The 20087-nt window shown below is 37.0% G+C and overlaps 1 protein-coding gene across 2 annotated transcripts in view; it reads right to left on the bottom strand.

The window, feature by feature from the left end:
• Positions 1-1626: 1626 nt before the first annotated feature.
• Positions 1627-20087, bottom strand: part of LOC126831903 (integrin beta-1) — a 52417-nt gene continuing 33956 nt past the window's right edge. For both annotated transcript variants that reach the window (XM_050562563.1, XM_050562564.1), the window contains exons 8-23: positions 19217-19310; positions 18738-18830; positions 18318-18401; positions 17711-17791; positions 16971-17156; positions 16406-16482; positions 15150-15201; positions 14050-14196; positions 13324-13469; positions 11903-12060; positions 11047-11156; positions 10549-10641; positions 9846-9972; positions 8975-9097; positions 5943-6109; positions 1627-5263 (exon numbers count right to left, since the gene is read on the bottom strand). In XM_050562563.1, the coding sequence (XP_050418520.1) occupies positions 5186-5263; positions 5943-6109; positions 8975-9097; positions 9846-9972; positions 10549-10641; positions 11047-11156; positions 11903-12060; positions 13324-13469; positions 14050-14196; positions 15150-15201; positions 16406-16482; positions 16971-17156; positions 17711-17791; positions 18318-18401; positions 18738-18830; positions 19217-19310 (1816 nt within the window). In that variant the 3' untranslated portion in view covers positions 1627-5185. The remainder of the gene's footprint in view (positions 5264-5942; positions 6110-8974; positions 9098-9845; positions 9973-10548; positions 10642-11046; positions 11157-11902; positions 12061-13323; positions 13470-14049; positions 14197-15149; positions 15202-16405; positions 16483-16970; positions 17157-17710; positions 17792-18317; positions 18402-18737; positions 18831-19216; positions 19311-20087) is intronic.

The raw sequence follows: 20087 nt of genomic DNA, 5'->3' as shown, positions 1-20087 counted from the left end.
TCATCATGTTCTGAACTTGTCACGAGATTTTAGACGTCATGTGAGAATAAAAATATATGGGTCAGTGATCCTTTCAATTTGATATTATTCATGTACAGTAATCCACAAACCACGATTACTTTACAAACACGGTTACAAAATATCTTTCTATAAACGCTCGACGCGTTATTTGAATAAAATAAAAAAATTCTCGTTACACGCTAAATAGGCACTCAGATTGATTATTTAACATTTAATTAAAAAAAAAAAATCAAAATAGATCATCTACGCTACCAATAAAAGCTGGCGACGTATTGTCAGGCTCCAGCAGCACAGATCGATGAAATTCAATTTATCATTACTTTGTAAAAAAAATTGAACGGAACTGAACCATTGTTGGGCAGATATTTCTAGTATTCCTATTATATGAAACCTTTAAAGGCTTGTTTTACTACTATTAATGAAATGAAATGAAATGAAATGGGGTTTAACGTCCTACTTTTCTGCTCCTAACCTGGGCTAATGAAGACGGGCATACGCCATACAGTGTGCTATGAGGGAAATTTTGCCCGGGCAACGGCGCTACGGCCTACTCTTATATCGAATTCCAACTGCCAAGGGATCTTTTACGTGCACGCCAATGTGTACACGGGACCTCGGTTTTTCGTCCCATCCGAACGACTAGACAGCTTTCCTTGTCAGTCCCTCCGTCCTGCATCACTGACAAGGGAGAACCACGCCGGAAAATCTGGATGAACTTTCTCGGCCAATGCAGGGATCGAACACCCGACCTTCAGGCTAGCGAGCTAGCGTCTTACCCACTTAGCCACGTGATCCCCCTACTATTAATGAATTGTTGTGCTGTTATATGAGTGTTCTGGGTTGGGTGGGGTGGATGGCTGAATGGTTAGCACGTGCGCGCTATATAGTAAGGTCTGTCATTGAGTCAACTGGCATGGTTTTGATTCCCCGTTTGTACTTGACAAGGAGTAGGGTCGTCTGTCCAACCTCGTGGGTTTTCTCCGGGCCCTCCAGTTTCCACCCCCCTGCTAAAGACCCCTACGCGCAAGCGAATTATTGAAATAAAATTAAACCATATGATAGTCCCGAAATGAGCTAGTTTTGTCGAATTAATGTTAAACCCCGTTTGTCTCTCTCTCTCTCTCTCTCTCGATATAAGAGTAGGCCGTAGTGCCGCAGTCCGGGCAAAATTTCCCTCATAGCACACTGTATGGCGTATGCCCGTCTTCATTAGCCCAGTTCGGAGCAGAACAGTAGGACGTTAAACCCCATTTCATTTCATTTTATTTCTTCGTGATTTTACAATGTAGTTTCGCCTTGTGAGTGGTACAGGGCGGAATAGGCATAACAATGTTTGGGGACATTTGGAAAAGTTCGACCCTTTGGTCTTTGGTGATTTTTACCACAAGCGTTCCACAGGATACTGGACTTTTTCAAAGACTTCGTATCAACCCCCTGATCTCCCCGTGTGGTATCACATCCTACAAGATTGCTGTCTGGAAAAATGTCTTCTCGACCCCATAGTACACTGTGCGGCATATGCCCGTCTTCATTATCCCGGTTGGTGTAGAAAAGTAGGACGTTAAACCACATTTCTTTTCAACTAACAACACACGCAAATGGTGATAGACTTATATGATTTTATATTTGTACGAAAAAATATCATTAGAAAACACATAGATAATATATTATGACAAACATTGTATATTTTACTACATAAACAATAATACTTGCTTTATTATAGGTTATAATTTATTATCATTTTTTCTCACTATCTAAAGCTAAACAATATAGCACTAAATGGCGTAGTATAGAATTGGTGATGTAATGCTTTGGTCGATTCATTTTATAACTCAAAATATCTGTAAAATATAGATAGGTAAGCCATGTGATATGATTAGAGCGCTGTTATGTCGAAAACTCGTATATACGGTAAATACGACATGAATATTGTGTATTCAAGTTTACTGTCAGATCTATTAATAGACAATAAGACTCGATAAAATCGTAATTACGGCAAATAGGACCTGAATCGCACACAGACTCACATGTACTGTCAAACCTATCTAATTAATGTACAAATATATACATATTATCCAACAATGCCCAAAGACAAAAACTCTCCCACGAGACGGGCCTTAATCAGATCTGATGTATCACATACCAAACAAACATACCAACTGTTTGATGAAATCGCTGTACATATTTAATATAACCGGACGATCTCTTAGTACAATGACTCGAGAACGACAACGCACTATTATTATAACCAAACATTTATTTCTCATGAATTCCCGCTCTCACCCCCGATTCCATTGTATGTTCGGAACATATAAATCTCTATCTTCAGTTTGACAATAATTTATCAACCAATAATTTATCGAACACGCTGATGTACCAGTTGATTCATTTTATAAATAAAATTCTAAACATACACATGATAAAGCAGCCATATTTCTTTATACACAGATAAAATGGCCGTCAATAAGTTATGTTTTCTTTTGGTAAATACATGATATATTTATTGTAACTTTTCTTTTGAAATGATTCGGTAACATTCGTTTTAATCAGTCAATAAGCTCTTTATGAGTCATGCTTTATTTTACCACTAACTAAAGCCCAAGCATACATACATTAAACGTAACATAAATTAACAATTCAGATATATTCTATGCATAAACGTTTATAATATAGAAAACATTTAAATTGCAATTTTAATAAGTGAACAAAAACGTATAATAATTCTATAATATATAAAACATACAAAATAATGATATTTACAGTGAATTCACAACCTTTTTGTGTGAATACTTTTGTTAGCTGGATTGACTTGGCAGTGAGCTCTAAATAGTCTGTTTAAGGAATTAGCAATAATCGCACCCGATATTGACGACCAATTGTATCTATCTATAGGGTGGTGGTCAAGAGGTCCGGCTTATCAATCTGTAAATGTACATTTACCCTCCTTTATCTTACATAAAGCTAGGTTCCCACTGTTGTGCGATGCGTTACAATAGCAAATGAAATGGGGTTTAACGTCCCACTGTTCTGCTCCTAAATTGGGCTAATGAAGCGTTACGATAGGATTGTCTCTATTGAGTTCAAGATCTGGTACGTGCAGATCCGTTCGGATACGTTCAGATACGTTGAACACAATTGCTATGACTGACCACAATATATGATAAGACATAATAGGATCACCACGATTTCAATCGTAGCGCGAATCGTGATAGTGGGAACCTAGCACAAAATAGTCCCTTAAATGGGCCATGTCGTCATTAATTTGAGGGATTTTAAATCTAATGCAAAAATATTTGTCAATATAAACGGGATATAATCAGGACAAGCCAGCGTCTCGTTTTGATGGGCCTCGTTTTAATCCGCCTGAATTTAAATGTTAAATCATCAATTTGTTTTAATCAGTTTTTTTTAATAAGATATTGCCTGAAAAATGCAAATGGCTATCTGCGGTTCTCATCCCTTCTAATTGAATTCCCCGGATGCATGCTTGACTAAAACGGTAAATGTGTGTGAGGACATTGATAATAAGAACTAATCGGATTTGATCTTTTAAATATTTTGAAAAGAAAAATCATATTTATAGTTCTTTTTTTGAAATATAGTTTCGAGCTCCCCAGTTCACTTCCACGACATGTGACATTATGATAATATTAATTACATATTTGGGGTGTTAAATTCAAGCATTTAAATGTTATTAAACTCATCGCAATAGAAGTCATAAAGCACACACACACGTACACATGTCCGGATAGAGCTCAATTGTGACGCATTATGTAAGCGTTGTAGCAATATACCCTGGCATTTAATTGTAAGGTACACCACATTACATGGTATTATGTAACTAGTATAACATACATACTAAAGATTTAATTCCCTAAAGACCTGGTCACAATACTTAATTAAAGGTCATATACACAAAGTAAACATTCACATCACAAATTCCAAATTAAATAAAAAAAAACAAACTGGGCCTGGTCTTTGCATTGACTTTCTTTGATAAGGGTCTGGTATGTTGGGAGAAAACTCTATAAATTATTGTTCTCATACCGGAATTACTGTAGAATTACTATGGTGTGTAAAACCTGCTTGACTGTCGCTAACTTAGTCTGTTGTTCTGAACACATTTTTAAATCCGAATCCAGATACATAAATTTCTTAAAGGCATTGTAGTGTGGATTCTTTGGATTCAAAATGGCGGTCATACACACGTTAACAACAATGAATGCCAGTCGTTTGGAAAGTCAAATCCGGGTTTGTAAAACTGTTTATTTGTGATCCGATTTGGATTAAGATTCTTACACATCACATCTGCCCATATTTTTCAATAATTTCCATCCTTAACCAAGGTAGATAATCCGTATTCGACCAATGGAAAGACCAGGATACATCAAATCATCAGCATGATTTTATCGCATTTTGCATGAATATTAATTATGAGGTACACTATTATGCATAATATTCATTGCATACCTCTGACTTGTTTTGATTGAAAGCATCGTGTTATACACAATTTGAACAGGAAGAAGAGAATTTGAACTAAGATCAAAAGAACACAAACAAAGTCAAGGCCACAATAGAAAATAACAATCAAATTACATAGAGGTATCGTATCTTGTATCGTATCTTAATAATTGTAAATATTGGATATTATGATCTGTAATTTTCAAGGCAAGATAACAACATCAATATTGATTAAAATGTACCAATATTGAATACTAAATACACGCAGTGTTTTTAATTTCGAATGCAATGAAAACTATTGAGTTGAGATGTCACCCCTTTAAACATTGGATATCTCTATAGTAAAGGTATTGATAACTGTCACTTTGTAAAGGACCTACTAGTAACATTTGAACAAAATGGAAGCATTGATATAAATTAAATGCAGTTTACATAAGTGCGATCTCGCGGCAATTTCAACAACACAGTTACTAATGCCAAGGGACACAACTCCCTTTACAGCGGTGTTCATTTACAGTGTCAACTCATAAGATGTTTTGGTCGGACAAAAAAATCTTAAAAGTTTGAACAAAATAAGAAAATGAAATTCTAAAACAACAGAAAAGATAAACACAACGAACTTCTTAGAATGTGTCTAATAATATGATGCTGGAATGATAACAGTTTAACAAATATGCCGGCCATCTTGCGACAGCCATCTTCTTTACTCATTTTTCTTCCCGCCACTATAGGTTGGATTTTGAATATGTGTAGTTGGATCTTTGTAGATGGGATTCTCATCCTAATAAGAAACGGAATAAAATGGTATAATCATAGAAGTATATACAGTATCTATGTAAATAAAACAGAAGATAGGAGTGTCTCAGTTATTACAGACTAACAAATTGTTAATTTAGTTACTATGGTTACGTGTATAATAGGAGGCGGTGCAAATTTGCCCGAACAGCTGTGTTACTTTCAAATAAGTTCAGGCCCGTAACTAGGGGGGTGCACAAAGTTTCGCCTCCCCCCCCCCCCGGTGAAAATATTGTCGACCATAAAAACAATAGATATACATTGCCCGTCAATTTTACAGCACCCCCGAAGAACACTTCCCACCCCCGGCCCCCTCGTTGCCCTGAGCTAGTTACGTCCCTGAATAGGTTTCGCCTACTCTCACAATTTATATACTGTTCTTATCAGCCCAACGAGCATTACATCGCATCCAAATCAACCTAGACAAATGTCAAACGTGCGCTTACGTGCATGCTAAGGTGTACACGGGATTTTGGTTTTGCACCATGGTCAAACGGGGAAATAATGTTGGAAAATCCCGGGGTGGGGGGTCTCGGTCGACTACGGGATCGAACATAGTCCCTCTGGTTCTTGAGCTAGCGCCTTCCTCATTGAGACACAGGGCTCCCAAATCTAGAACAAATGTCAGAGTTACCCCTTTATCAGAGAATATTGATAAATCTTACCGATTGCCATCTTGCTCGTTCTTGATCCTTTTTAAACTGCGCAAACTCTTTAGCTTCTGAGCGTCGTTTTAAGCACCAGAAAATAATAAGGGCGATAATACCGAATAATAAAATGGCTCCAACTATTCCCAATGCTACTGGCAGGACCGGAAATTCTTTTGGACATTCTGAAAAATACGAATAAATGGTTTTAAAATTCGTAATAATTTTAAGACAGATTGCAAGATGGAATTAAAGGGGGGGGGGGGGCACAAGTCAGATAGTGGGCAGGAGGGGATGGGTGTTGACTTGTTTCTTTTTTCAGACTTCGGGCATAAGATTATTATATCTCTAAACCCTGTTTGTTCTAAGATCGAGAGATCGAGAGAGAGAGAGAGAGAGAGAGAGAGAGAGTTTAATGTCCACTCGACACAAGCTATGTCATTTCGGGTTCAATTTTATTACGATAATTTGCTTGCGCGTAGGGTCTTTAGCAGAAAACCCCCAAGGTGGACAGGCGACCCTACTCCTTGTCACGTACAACCAGAGAATCGAAACCACGCCAGTTGACTCAAAGACAGTGCGCATGTGCTAACCATTCGCCCCCCCCCCCCCCCCTGAGTTCAAACATGAGCATAATGGAATATCACTAAACCCTGTTTGGTCTAAGACCGAGTGAAGAGATATGTTTAATAAGTAAAAGACAAGTTAAAAATAGAAATATTAATTATCTAGGCCTACAGACCTCGACCACATACATCTCCGGTGTTATGGTTTATGTCTGACAGTTGTTTTTATAATCATGTCATAATGTTTTAACAAGATGTTAGAAATTGTGTCTACATTAAACGGTTAAAGGTTTCGGACATAAAGGGGCAGGGAATCATAATGAATGTCATACAAAGAGTTAAAATATTTCCTCGACGAAATGAAATGAAATGGCGTTTAACGTCCTACTGTTCTGCTCCGAACTGGGCTAATGAAGACGGGCATACGCCATAAAGTGTGCTATGACAGATTTTTTGCCCGGCCAGCGGAACTACGGCCTACTCTTATATCGAATTCCAACTGTCAAGGGATTTTTTGTGTGCACGCCAATGTGTACACGGGACCTCGGTGTTTTGTACCATCCTAACGACTAGACAGCTGTCCTCGTCCCACCGTCCTGTATCACTGACAAGGGCGAACCGCGCCGGAAAATCTGTATGAACTTTCTGGGCCAATGCAGGGATCGAACACCCGACCTCCAGGCTAGCGAGCCAGCGTCTTACCCACTTAGGCACCGTGACCCCCTATTTCCTCGACAGTCGATATAATAAAATGATAATAATCATAATAATAATTATGTATTATAAAGATGGAAATCTAACCAAGCGGCTGTTGATGAACGCAAAACAGGGCATGATGACACTAAGCTGACGATTCAAATCCACCCGGTATTGGGAACGAACTCAGTTACAATATATGGTAGTGAGACCAAAGTAAGACCAAGCCGAACAAAGTAAGTTACAACAAGGTATTGTGGCAAAAGAACGGGATTACACAGTCTTATCAACAATCAATAATAATACGCGGCCTTTCGAAAAAAGTAAGTTACGACACATTCTTTGGACCAAAGAGAGCGGTAATAGGACATGGGAACAAAGTAAGTTACAACAGGGTCTTGCTTCCAAAGTAAGCGATAACACAGTTCTTGGAACAAAGTAAGTGGTTGCAGTAAAAGGACAACTTGTTAATTTTGCTGAAATATCAATAATTACTGATAATACTGGAGGACTATGATCGAGGACAAAATTTACTGCATATTTTTACAGTCACACAAAAATTACATAACTACTGAAATTTAGAGACGGTAATACATTTGTTGTTTTAAATGTTTTTTGTTTTAAATGTTGACAAAATGTTTTATAATCATGTCATACCTAATGTATGACATAACAGGTTTCCATAAAACTTATCCTCTCTTACATAAAACGTCCTTAGGCTAGTAAAAGACATATATCTTGTGACATCCAAAATCGTGGTGAAAACAAATTACATGGGGTTAACATTATGTCATATAAAAAGTTAATCACCCCAAGTTGTACATATGCTCTGTATAATACTTTGCTTATCTGTCTCTAATTGACTTTTCCATAAGAGCGGGAGATAACCCCGATTAAGGCAGATACAAAAACGTGGGCTTGTGACTGATATTTGGATGTAGACCACTAAACACTCTTTAATGACTTTTAATGTCTATTCATGCCCATTTGCCCGGCTACAAGATTTCCCCAATTGTTTGTTGGGTCAAAGGCTCTCTGCCACTGACGGAGTAACATCTGGTAAAAGCTGCTGTGTCCCAAAGCATGCACGAGGTTGACCAGGTAGATTTTCAGATATACACATTTGAAGTATCATACTAAGATAAAAGTAACTACCCGGCCTTCATATTATCGTTACCAATTTCAGTCCGCCTCTAAACCATGAGTACTATTTCGATTAGGTGCAGGGCGAGCGGATTAAGCCGAAGGTGGAGTCTTTGCTAATGTCAGTTTCATGTAGTTGTTGGTCCAAACTAAAAATGTCTGTTCACCATGTGTGTGTGGGGGGGGGGGGGGAGGGCGCAAGCGATTTAACACGTGCGCGTGAAATGATAAAGTCTATCATTGAGTCAAGTGGCCAGGATTCGATTTTTCGCTTGTACGTCACAAGCAGTAGGATCGTTTGTCCAACCTCGTGGGTTTTCTCTGTTGAATCTTTGTAAAATTGAGTTTGAGAAATTTAGGAATTTACAACCAAACTGTAATTCGAGTAAAACAGAGTGAACTGTTAAGCTTTAAAATAAATGGCGTAGACTCCAGAAGCGGATGAATTTCGGCTATTTAAAATTGGACAAATCAACAAAATATATTCAAAATACATTTCAAATTCCCAATAAATTTAGAATCCAATAGTGCAATTAGAGCCAAATGAACCATTATGCCAATTTGAAGAAGTAAATTAAGCAAAGATCGGGCGGCGGACACAGGTGAAGACAATATACACTTACGTTAAAAATAAATGATACGTACCTTCTAATCTTTGTACTTTAATGACAGGATCTATATCATTATATTGATATGTATATTTACGTATACAATCTGTGACTGCCGATCTATGTATACAATGGGTTACGTCAGGGTCTGAACCTCTTTCTGAAACAAATCGAAAGTAGACAAAATGAGAGTTTAACCTACGTCGATTGGTATTCAAAGATGGTTATTGAAGGTTCAAGAACAGAAGCATGTGTAGTAGGGCTGTAAATACGCGGTGTGTTGTATATATGCGGACGCCTAGATCGGTCTGTACTGTACATACGCTAGCTCGAGTTTTAATTATACGCGTACTGACTTCTTCGATGGAGGGGGATTCCTTTTGGATCACTCGGTTGCGGTGTGTGGATTCCATGCAGGAACATGCTGTCATACACGGTTAAAACCAGCATTACTTTGATAAGTGGTAGACATAAAGCACAAAAGCATACACTGATCAACGTAAGTAAAAGACTCGATCAAAGTCTATTAATTACGACTTGGAAATTAGCACAGTCCCGTACAAAATATATCTATAGAGTTTTCCATTGCATCCCTAATAATTCTCAAGTTGAGGTCAATGAGATAAAGTTAAAACTCTACAACAACGAACATCAATTTCAAGCCGAGTGGGTGGTGATTTTCGGTTGGTTACAAAGTGAGCAAGGGCATAAACCCTAGCAACTTTGAAAATTCCACATCAATTTCAAGAAGATCGGAAGGTAAGTCTATCGCAAAAGTCTTTCCAAACTTCTACAAAGTCAGCAAGGGCAATAACCCTAGCATGAACAATTCCAATCGGATTATACATCCTGGATCAACATAATCTTTCTTTAAATATACCTTTTACATGCTTGCTACATTAACTTACCAGGTAAGCTATTGACAGCTGTAACAAATTTACAATGATCTCTACAGTATGAACTATTATAGCCTCCATCACCAAATCCTTTACACATAGCACAACCTTTATAAATAGCACATTTAGTTGGACATCCCTAGAAAATAAATACAAAACGATTAAAAAAAACTAGTTTTAACTTGAGCAAGGTGGCTGGTATTCCATTAACTATTTAATATTAGACCTATATGATACAAATAAACGGCTCGTATTAGGCCTATACGATACAAATAAACCCACCATGCAAGTGTTTAACAGCAAGTTAAAATATACATATTGGAAAAATTATGTATAGCCAAAAGGTGGATGGCTATTTTGTAAGAATTAATATATTATTGTTTTTACATATACACTGTGCTGTTTATTTTGGAAATAACTCGAACTCTAAAAGACACAACCGGTCTGGATCCATCGTCCCATTCGCACGTCTAGACGATGTTTGCTGTCAAGCAATCCGTTCTGCGCCACTAACAAGGTCGGTGGATGGGTGGGGGAGTTGGGGGCAAGTTGGATTATCCCAAAGAATTTACTGTTAGTACCGTAGCTCCTATGGTTTTTCTTTTATTATAGTGTTGATATTTCTACTGCACCACACAAGTGTTGCTTACATATGTTCTGTATCCATGTACAGTCTGTTCTATGTATTACTGTGTGTTATCAATTAGCTACTTACTGGACAATCTTCACATGTAGGACCCCTATAATCCCCCTCTTTGCTACATTGACATCTTCCACATTCACATTCACCTTGACCATTACATATTTCCTGTAATATAAAATATATCTACCATTACAAATTTCCTGTGGTACACACAATATACCTGCCGTTACAGATTTTCTGCTATATAACATATATCTACCCTTACAGATTTTCTGCAATATAAAATATATCTGCCATTACACATTTACAAAATACAGATTTCCGGCAATACAAAATATTTCTGCCATTAAATATCTTCTGTAATATACACATGTCATTACAGATGTCCCGTCCAGACAAATCTGGAGAGATAAAAACAGATGGAAACAGGTGCATGGAAACGGTTCACCAAACCCCAACTGTCGATGTTTCTTAATTTTTACGTCTCACCCGAACGCTTTGTTACAGTTTCCTTTCTATTCGTACGTCGATATCTTTTCTAGATACATAATATTTTAGTATACAACTTACGCCATTAAGTGCTATACATGTCTCATTTTTAGTTGAACAACCACAATCTTCTCCTGTATATCCCGGTAAACATTGGCACTGACCACATTTACATACACCACGTGTTGTACCTAAACGATATCACATGCAATTGTGAAATCAGAATAAAGTTATTTGAATGAAATTTTCAATATATTCATTTTGCATTATCTATTTTTGAACTATTATAGCAAGAATGGCCAGCTCTTTATCTAAATCTTACATAATGTATCTTTACGTTACATAAGCATGACAAAGAAAGAATTATTACGTTTTATGAAACACTTTTGCTATTAAGTTAAGCAGCAGGTTCTTGGGAAAATTATGACGGTTTTTGAAACACTTTTGAAATGAAATGGGGTTTAACGTCCTACTGTTCTGCTCCGACCGGGCTAATGAAAACGCGCATACACCATACAGTGTGCTATGAGGGAAATTTAGCCAGGGCAGCGGCACTATGACCTACTCTTATATCGAATTCCAACTGCCGAGGGATCTTTTACGTGCATGCCAATGTATACACGCGACCTCGGTTTTCGTCCCATACGAACGACTAGACAGACGTCCTTGTCAGTTGTCAGACTCTTTCTTACACCATGTCGGCCAATGCAGGGATCAAACACACGACCTCCAGGCCAAGTAGTCAGCGTCTTACCCACTTAGCCACCGTGGCTCCCTCAATTGTAAAAATATTCTTGCGAATCCTTCTTAACTATCAAATGAATTTTTGTCAAATATTTCATAGCATTGGAAGCTGTGTACTTCAATATACTAACCACCACAAATCTGTTCAATTGAATAATAACAATTATATTCATTATATTCACAATATACTTACCACCACAAATCTGTCCAAATGAATAATAACAGTTATAGTCATTACATTCACAATATCTTCCTGAATATATTCTAGCACTGTTAGCTCTAATAGGATAACACTGACATTCTCCACATACACAGTCACCATGTTGAGAACATACAATACTAGAATTTACACTGTAAAATAGATCATATAATACTAGAATTTACACTGTAAAATAGATAGAATTTACACTGTAAAATGGATAGAATTTACACTGTAAAATAGATAGAATTTACACTGTAACATAGATAGTATTTACACTGTAAAATAGATAATACAATACTTGAATTTACACTGTAAAATATAATACTAGAATTTACACTGTAATATAGATCATACAATACTGGAATTTATACTTTAAAACAGATCATACAATACAAGAATTTACACTGTAAAATTATAATAAATAAATATTTTCTAAATATCTGTCAGTTAGAAAAGCAAATTGCATTGCCCTTTCCTGGTGAGGATTTGATGCTCAAGAGAGACAAATCAATAAATTAAAAATTTTGCGCCTTCCTTTACTCAACAGTAAATATCCCCTCTTGATAAGAGGTTGTTTACTGGGCGATAGTGTGTTAATCATTACTTTACGTTACAATCGAAAATAAATTGTGGACTGATAATAGTTTTAAAACTACTTATATTTACAAATTACAATTTATAAACACGGAGAGGAATACGTTTTAACGTTCAGTCAGGACAAACTAGGTCATTTTATGACAACAAAATGGTACAATTTCAATAATTCGCTTGTGCGAATTTACGAACTCGGCCATATAAGATGAAACGAAATTCAGGTAAGCCTGGTAGAAAAAAATTGAAATCTTTGAAAAGTTCAGAATCTTCAGTCATTTATTGCTTTGCCTAGCCCAATTACAATAATTTACAATCAAATTTCGTTTCATCTTATATGGCCGTGTTCGTAAATTTGTGCGTTACCCAATATTTAGATTTCAGTGAAGTCCGCCAAGTTGGTTAGAAGTCGGGGACGTATTTTTTAACAGCGTGTTGTGTCGCTCATACTGAATCTAGCGAGGTAAGCAAGGTTTTATTTTCTCACTAAGACGTTCCTTTACATCGTACAGGCGTTCACACGGATTGACACCTCACCGTTTAGCATAAAAAAGTTGCCCAGTAAAATTGACTGGGAAGCGATTTCAGTTCCGTCAAGAATTCGATAGGACGGTTCCTAAACGTGCAGGGCGAATGTAATGAGACCTACGTTCAGAGCTGAACTAGCGACCCTACACCTTGTCACATAAACATGCCCCTTGAATCAAATGATAGACCATATTATATCTAAAGCGAACGCACTGGACCAATCGATCACTCACCCCTACACCGAGTTAGAAAGGATTACACGTTTTGTACTGGATACTAGTTCTAAATCTTACTTTGATTTACAATTGATAAGTGATTGTGTACTGGATAATTCCGTCTCATCGCATTCACACTCTCTACCATAGCGACCTTTGTTACAAGTACATTGACCGCATTCAAACGTACCATTACCGTTGAAACATTTAGGACTATTCCTCTCCTGTAGACAAATAACATTACAATTAAATAAATATTAGCATGCCAGGTTGTCAATGAAATCAATTCTAGTAATCCCATATAGGCCACAAATAAAGTTAACTCTGTAGATTGGAAAACACGCGATTGGAATTAAAATGAAATGAAATGATCCGGTTTAAGCTCTTACTGTTCTGCACTATGAAAGACATTTCCCCGGGCAGCTGCAATAGCTTAAGTCTTACAGTGGTATAAACGGGATCTCGGTTTTACATTCCATCCGAACGACGAGAACCTTTTCCTTGCCAGGTCCCATGTAAAGGGAAGTCAGGCTTGACAATTTAAAGAAACTTTCTCGGCCTATTGAGGGATCTAACACGGGGCGCCCTAGTTAGACCCTGATTTAGGTCTAACATTATAATCCCAAGAATTATTGAATCCGAATAGAATTTGTAGTATACATTTCTGTTCAGCTCATAGCGCAGACTTTCTTATTCAATCAAATTATAGCCGCCATCTTTGATTTTGTGTCTAGGGCCCCCAACAAGCTAAATCCGTTCCTGGCTGAAAAATATACTGAAAGAAAAGATATATTTTTGACCCACCTCTTGTCCGGGTTTTTCACATTCACAATCACAGATAACATCAAGATTAACAGTCAACTGTTCAGATAATCCAACAGCACTGATTTCAACAGACCTCTTACGGTTACCGGCACAGTTGTTAACATTTAATGTTACCTCGAACTCCACCTAAATAATTAGAAGTCATAACATATCAAGAGGACGACGAATATAGAATCTATGTAATAGTTAAGAGCTAAAAATATATGAATGACTCTCTATGCGTGATTTTAGCGCTATAGAATCAATCGATTGCTACAATACCAGTCTTGAAGTTGCTTCATTTCCGTTCAGAATTCACAAAGATATGACGAGTTAAAAATTCCATCAATCTAATGTGTTGTTGTTGTTTTTGATGTTTAACGTCCGCTTCCACCGAAGGTGATATCGCAGACAAGTCCTATTTTTCATTTTTATTATCTTAGCGCATGCGCAGGGGTCTTTCCTGTGGGCGGAAACCGGACTACCCGGAGTAAACCCAGGAGGTTGAGAAAGCGCCCCTATCTCCAAGCAAAATCCGCTCACACCAGGGAACGAAACCACAACCGCAAGCTAGAGGTCGAAGCGCGGCACTCTAGACCACTGGGCCTTTCCAGCCCCCTATCGATCTATTCTGCTCCCTACGTATAAAGACGAAGTCATTTTGATTTGCCGTGAACTAAATTGACGGGCCTGTTTTAAAAATGACTGAATCCAAGACGGGAGGTTATCTAGCGGTGTCTTAATTAAATATTAAATAATCTTTAGCGTGGATTAAGACGCTAAACAATAGTAAACAATAACGGCGATATTTTAGTTAAATTAAAACAATTTCAAAATTAGAAATGTAATTAAATGGTTAATGCCATTACATTGAACGGCTCATATAAATTCGTATAATTAAGAATTATAATCAATTGACGAAAGTAACCTAATTCTAATAAGGAAAACACTTGCATGTGTCCAAATTAGGATAACACATCATAATTCTTTCCAAAGAAGTCAATAGATTCAATCCGAGTGCTTTGCAATTATAGCGCATATGCATGAATTATAAGTCCGAGGGAGACAAATTTATTTTTGGACATATAAAATAGCCTTACCTCATCACCAATTTCTAAACCTTCACACTTATTAGTAACAACTAATGCCGACCTGAAAATAATTCATTATATTACATGCTTTGTCTAACTATTTCAGCATAGTCTCATTCATATTCAATGACTCGCCAATGGAGGATAATGCCATAAACGCGTACAAGTGCCGTTGTTTTTAAATAGGATCATTTGATTTTTTCAAATAAATCAATCTTTAGCAGATTTTCTGAACAACTTGTTTATTTTTATCACAGTATATGTCAAGTTCAGTGTTCTGGTGTAAAAATATGCAAAAATACTATTTTTGGCAGATTGTTTGAAAAGGTACTCGTCCACCTTATTTTACTAGCATCCTTAATTACTGGCAAGGCATGGTGGCTCGGTGACCTACAAGAGCGTTGTTTTGTCAATATCGCCCAAGGGATTACAAAAAGTGATCGACAAGGAAAGACGTGAACCCCATTACATTTATTTCTGTCAGAAGGTCTAACTACACACCGTGGCAAGGTACTACCCATAGTTGTTCGGCGTGCACGTAAAATATCCCTTGGTAGTTGGAATTGAATATAAGAGTAGGCCGTATCGCCGCTGTACGGGCAAAATTTCCCTCATGGCACACTGCATGGCGTATTCCCGTCTTCATTAGCTCACTCGGACCACAACTGTCGGACGTTAAACCAAATTTCATTTCAATTCACTCATTGCACACGAGTGGGTCTTGGTATTCCGTGCCATCTAAACGACTAAAAGACCTGCAGGTAAAGCTTTAGCTCAACATCCATGAAAAACAAATTATTAGCTATGTTAACGTCTGTAATGAGACGAGCAAAGATTAAAGGAAGGAAAATGACCAAGATGTTGACTTCAATTTTTCTCACCTCAGGAATGTTCACCATGTTTTTAGCATTTATCTGGAAGTGCCCGAAATTTCTCGAACACAATAAAAGAAACTTATGGTATTTGATTTGGCGTCTTCCAATTTTAAAACATCCTGGTAAAACTCGGGCTATTTATATTGTAGTCCTGTTCGGCCATAGCCGCATACTATTGCCGACCTGGATGTTTGTGTAGTTTTCTGAGTGGTTGGTCCGGGTTGGTTCCGAGGTTGCCACCATTGTTTATATCTGATCGACAGTTTATATACACACTAAAACTAATTCGACCTGAAACGGTCCTCGACGGAAATAGACAAACATTTTGTCAAATGTTGCCCTCCACATAATAATTGATACACAAAGCAGATTAGAATTTAAAAAACCTACCCTTTACATTTTGATTTGAAATCTATTGTGATATTTTCTGAATTCTTTGGTAAAAATTCGATTCTTGAGCGAAGTGTCTGAAGGAGAAAAACACACAAATTTAGACCATGGGCAAACAAAATGTGTATTACTATTTAAATGTAAAAAATGAAAAAATGAAAAAACAAACAATGTCATCTCATTCCCTTTAAAGGGCATATAGCTCCATTCTTTGGAACCTTAAAAAACTAAAATAAAATAAAATCGGTCTAAAAGCATATATTAATATATAATGAATGTATATAAAACGATTTACATTAATTCTCTTATTGTAATTTCTAATCAGTTACGTTCGGTAAAATACATGAACAGTACAAACTGAACAGTGCGCCTGCTTAATCCATTCATTCTACACGTTTTATTAATTATCATTTTGTCTTTTGTGAATCACCATTGCCTTGTCGGATATTGTATTTCTTTGTTCATTACAAATGGACTGATATTGAATTCTAATTCGTGTTTTGAATGTCGAATATTGTGGATAAAATGAGTGAAAGGTTTAGCTCCTTTAACTATACATACTTACATCATAGTTTTTCTGCACTAAGCCAATAATGTTGGCTGATCCACCCACCAATTTTCCTATGGTGGCCCCCTCTAGTCTCTTTACCAGTTTTTCATGCAGATTATACACGTTTTCCATGACGGCAAATATAACATTGGTACGCGTTTCACGAACTTTGGCGGCTATTTGGCTTACAGATGGATAATCCTGCAGATTAAATTTATACATAGATAATATATAGAAATATTCTTTAACCTAGCGTAATTTGCACTAGGAGAACTATCGCTTTAAGAATAGATTGCCATATCGAACACCATATTGAAAAATAGTGTACGAATAAATCATGCGATTCTTTTCCGTTTTATACAGACTAAATAAACAAATAAACATGCTCAATTCCATTACGTTACAAATAAAAAATAAAGCCAACGAACCGTTTTTGATTAAAACATTCGAAATGAGAATTAAAATGCTAGTCATGAACAGCGTAAGTTTTGTAAATTGTATGACCTAGCTCAAGCCGAACATGTTTAATTCGACCACTACGTCATGTTTAGCCTTGGGTTTCGAATTCCAACTGTGACAGTTTATTTTACGTGCACGCTCATGTGCACATGTACCTCGGTTTTTCGTACAACCTAAACGACTAGACCCTGTTCCTGCACTCTAATAGTTCGAACTATGCTATGACACGGCCATCGAAGTTCGTTCAATTTACAACCAAAAATCACGATACTACAATATATTAGTGTATAACATACCATTTTGAGGTCATATCCTACAAGAATACCACTTCCGTTTAGATGACACATACCATCATTAGGCACTACTGCCCCACCAAGCTGAAAACAGAAAAATAAACTAATTAGACATTATTTAAAAAGGAATCACACGCACATGACACACTCCTTACACGACAGTGCAATGATTTTGACTTGAATTTTAAGATACCTATAAGTACTACGCAAAGCCTACTTTCCATGTATACGTGATCTCGACGTTACATGAAAACGGCCCCATTACTATTACTATTACGCCGGCAAAAACGTGCCCGGAAAAGCCGCGAAAACGCGTACATGGAAAACGGGGCTAAGCCAAATTTAATTGTCCCCATTGGTAATATTTGAAACATAAGTTGACAGCCTGGTGAGAAATAATGAAAAAAGACATCCTAGTTATCAAAAAAAATGTAAATGAGGCTTCCAATAAAATGCATGTACATAATGTTCTGTGTCGTTTTGATATTAGGTTAATAATTTGGTAGTGTTTGCTTTATGTTGACAATAATACAATTTGTGTACACAATGTCCTTTATTCTTTGAAAACTGTGTTAAAATGATTCCATTACAAATCCTATATAATACGTACAATTCCATCACCAGCTAAATGAAATAAGGAATTAGAACTGTAGACAACTATTCTTCTTGATCTTTCACTCCAGCCTATATCATCCTACAAAATATTAAAATAGACCACAATTAAAATAGTTAACGAAATATTAATTCTTACAGTTAACTTCAGAATGCCAAAGAATATTAATAAAATCTCCTGTTTTTATGCCCCTTTTTTATCCCCCCCCCCCGGTCAAATAGACTCAATTGCCACATATCAATTTGGATATCAATTCATTCAAGATTTTTGATTGGTAAAATGATCTAACGTCTTTCAATCGCTCTATTGGACGGGCGTCACAAAGTTATTTCTTTAGTATAATATGAAGTAAAAGTAAAAACAATCAAACAATATAACCGTATAATGTCTATTAGACTCGATCAGAACTAGATTTACCTCACACGATAACACTTGCATGATACCATCCATACCACCTTCTGGATCATCTAAACTCTGGGACATTACATCTAAAGCTTTTCGCATGTTCGTCTGAAATGGTAAAATATAACAGATTTGATTTTGGACAACTCAAGCAAACATCACGGGTCTAACAAAATCTGAAATGGTAAAACATAAAAGATTTGAATTTGAACAACTCAAGCAAACATATTGGATCAAACAAAATCATTGGTTAATTATCTCACAATATTTCACTAATTTGTATCCATTTCACCAGTATTCTGTTTTCGTTATCAATGTTTTTGTAAGAAAATAAAACGAAAGAAGTGTTAATAACAGAAGCAAGATAGTAAACAACTAGGCCTAGGTACTGCGATAATAAGTAAAATTACGGTCACATTATCACTGTGAAATTTAATAAATGCAATAAGATTCAGCAAAAATATGTTATTGCTTTTGTCAATACGTAAACTTACTTTGAAAGTTTCTGGATTTTCGGTTAATTTCTGTAGGTTTCGGAAATCAAAAGGATATCGGCATCCCTGCTTTAACGGACATCGATTGGTTAACCTGAAAACAACAAATATATATACGTCATTAAAGTTTATTGCGTTCTAGTGGCTTTGTAAGTAAAGCACTGGTTCGAACTCTTATATACTATTCAAAAAAAAGTAGGGGATATTTGATTTTGGGGGCATAATACTAAAATATGCAAATGACTACGAAAAAAGTCACTATAGAACCTAACAGAAGAAACATTTCCAGTTACATGTGACGCCCAAACGCACCAATAGCTACCGCATGGAATGCAGGTGATGCTTGGGATCATCATGAGGGTCCAACCCAAGATTTGCACGACTCTGACTTTGAATGTTACAGTCATTGTGGCGTTGAATTCCAGGGTGGAAACATCAGTTTAATTGTTTTAGTGACCAGAAAACAAATTTTGATATGCGTCGGCTTACCCAAAATGAAAGGTTACGTGCCCTTGGCATGCTACAGATCGGCACAACACAGGCGGTTGTGGCGCGGACGATGAATGTTTCTCAGTCTGTCATAAGCAGGCTATGGTCCAGATACCGTGATACACAATCTGTACAGGACAGACCACGCTCAGGTCGACCAAGGGCGACAACTCAAGCCCAGGATCGATTTATCCGTACCTTGGCCTTGAGAAATCGTGTCATCACAGCAAATCAGATCAGCGCTCGTCTTCAAACAGACACTGGTGTGAGAGTGAGTGGCCAGACGATTCGGAATCGACTGCATAGGGGTCACCTTCGCGCCCGACGTCCTCGCGTGATCCCTTGTTTGAGAGATCATCACATTCAGGCAAGACGTCGTTGG

The sequence above is a fragment of the Patella vulgata genome, chromosome 9 (genome assembly GCF_932274485.2).
Source record: "Patella vulgata chromosome 9, xgPatVulg1.2, whole genome shotgun sequence".
Taxonomy (NCBI): domain Eukaryota; kingdom Metazoa; phylum Mollusca; class Gastropoda; family Patellidae; genus Patella; species Patella vulgata.
Note: the sequence above shows the minus strand (reverse complement) of the source record. Positions and strands in the feature narration are given on the sequence as shown.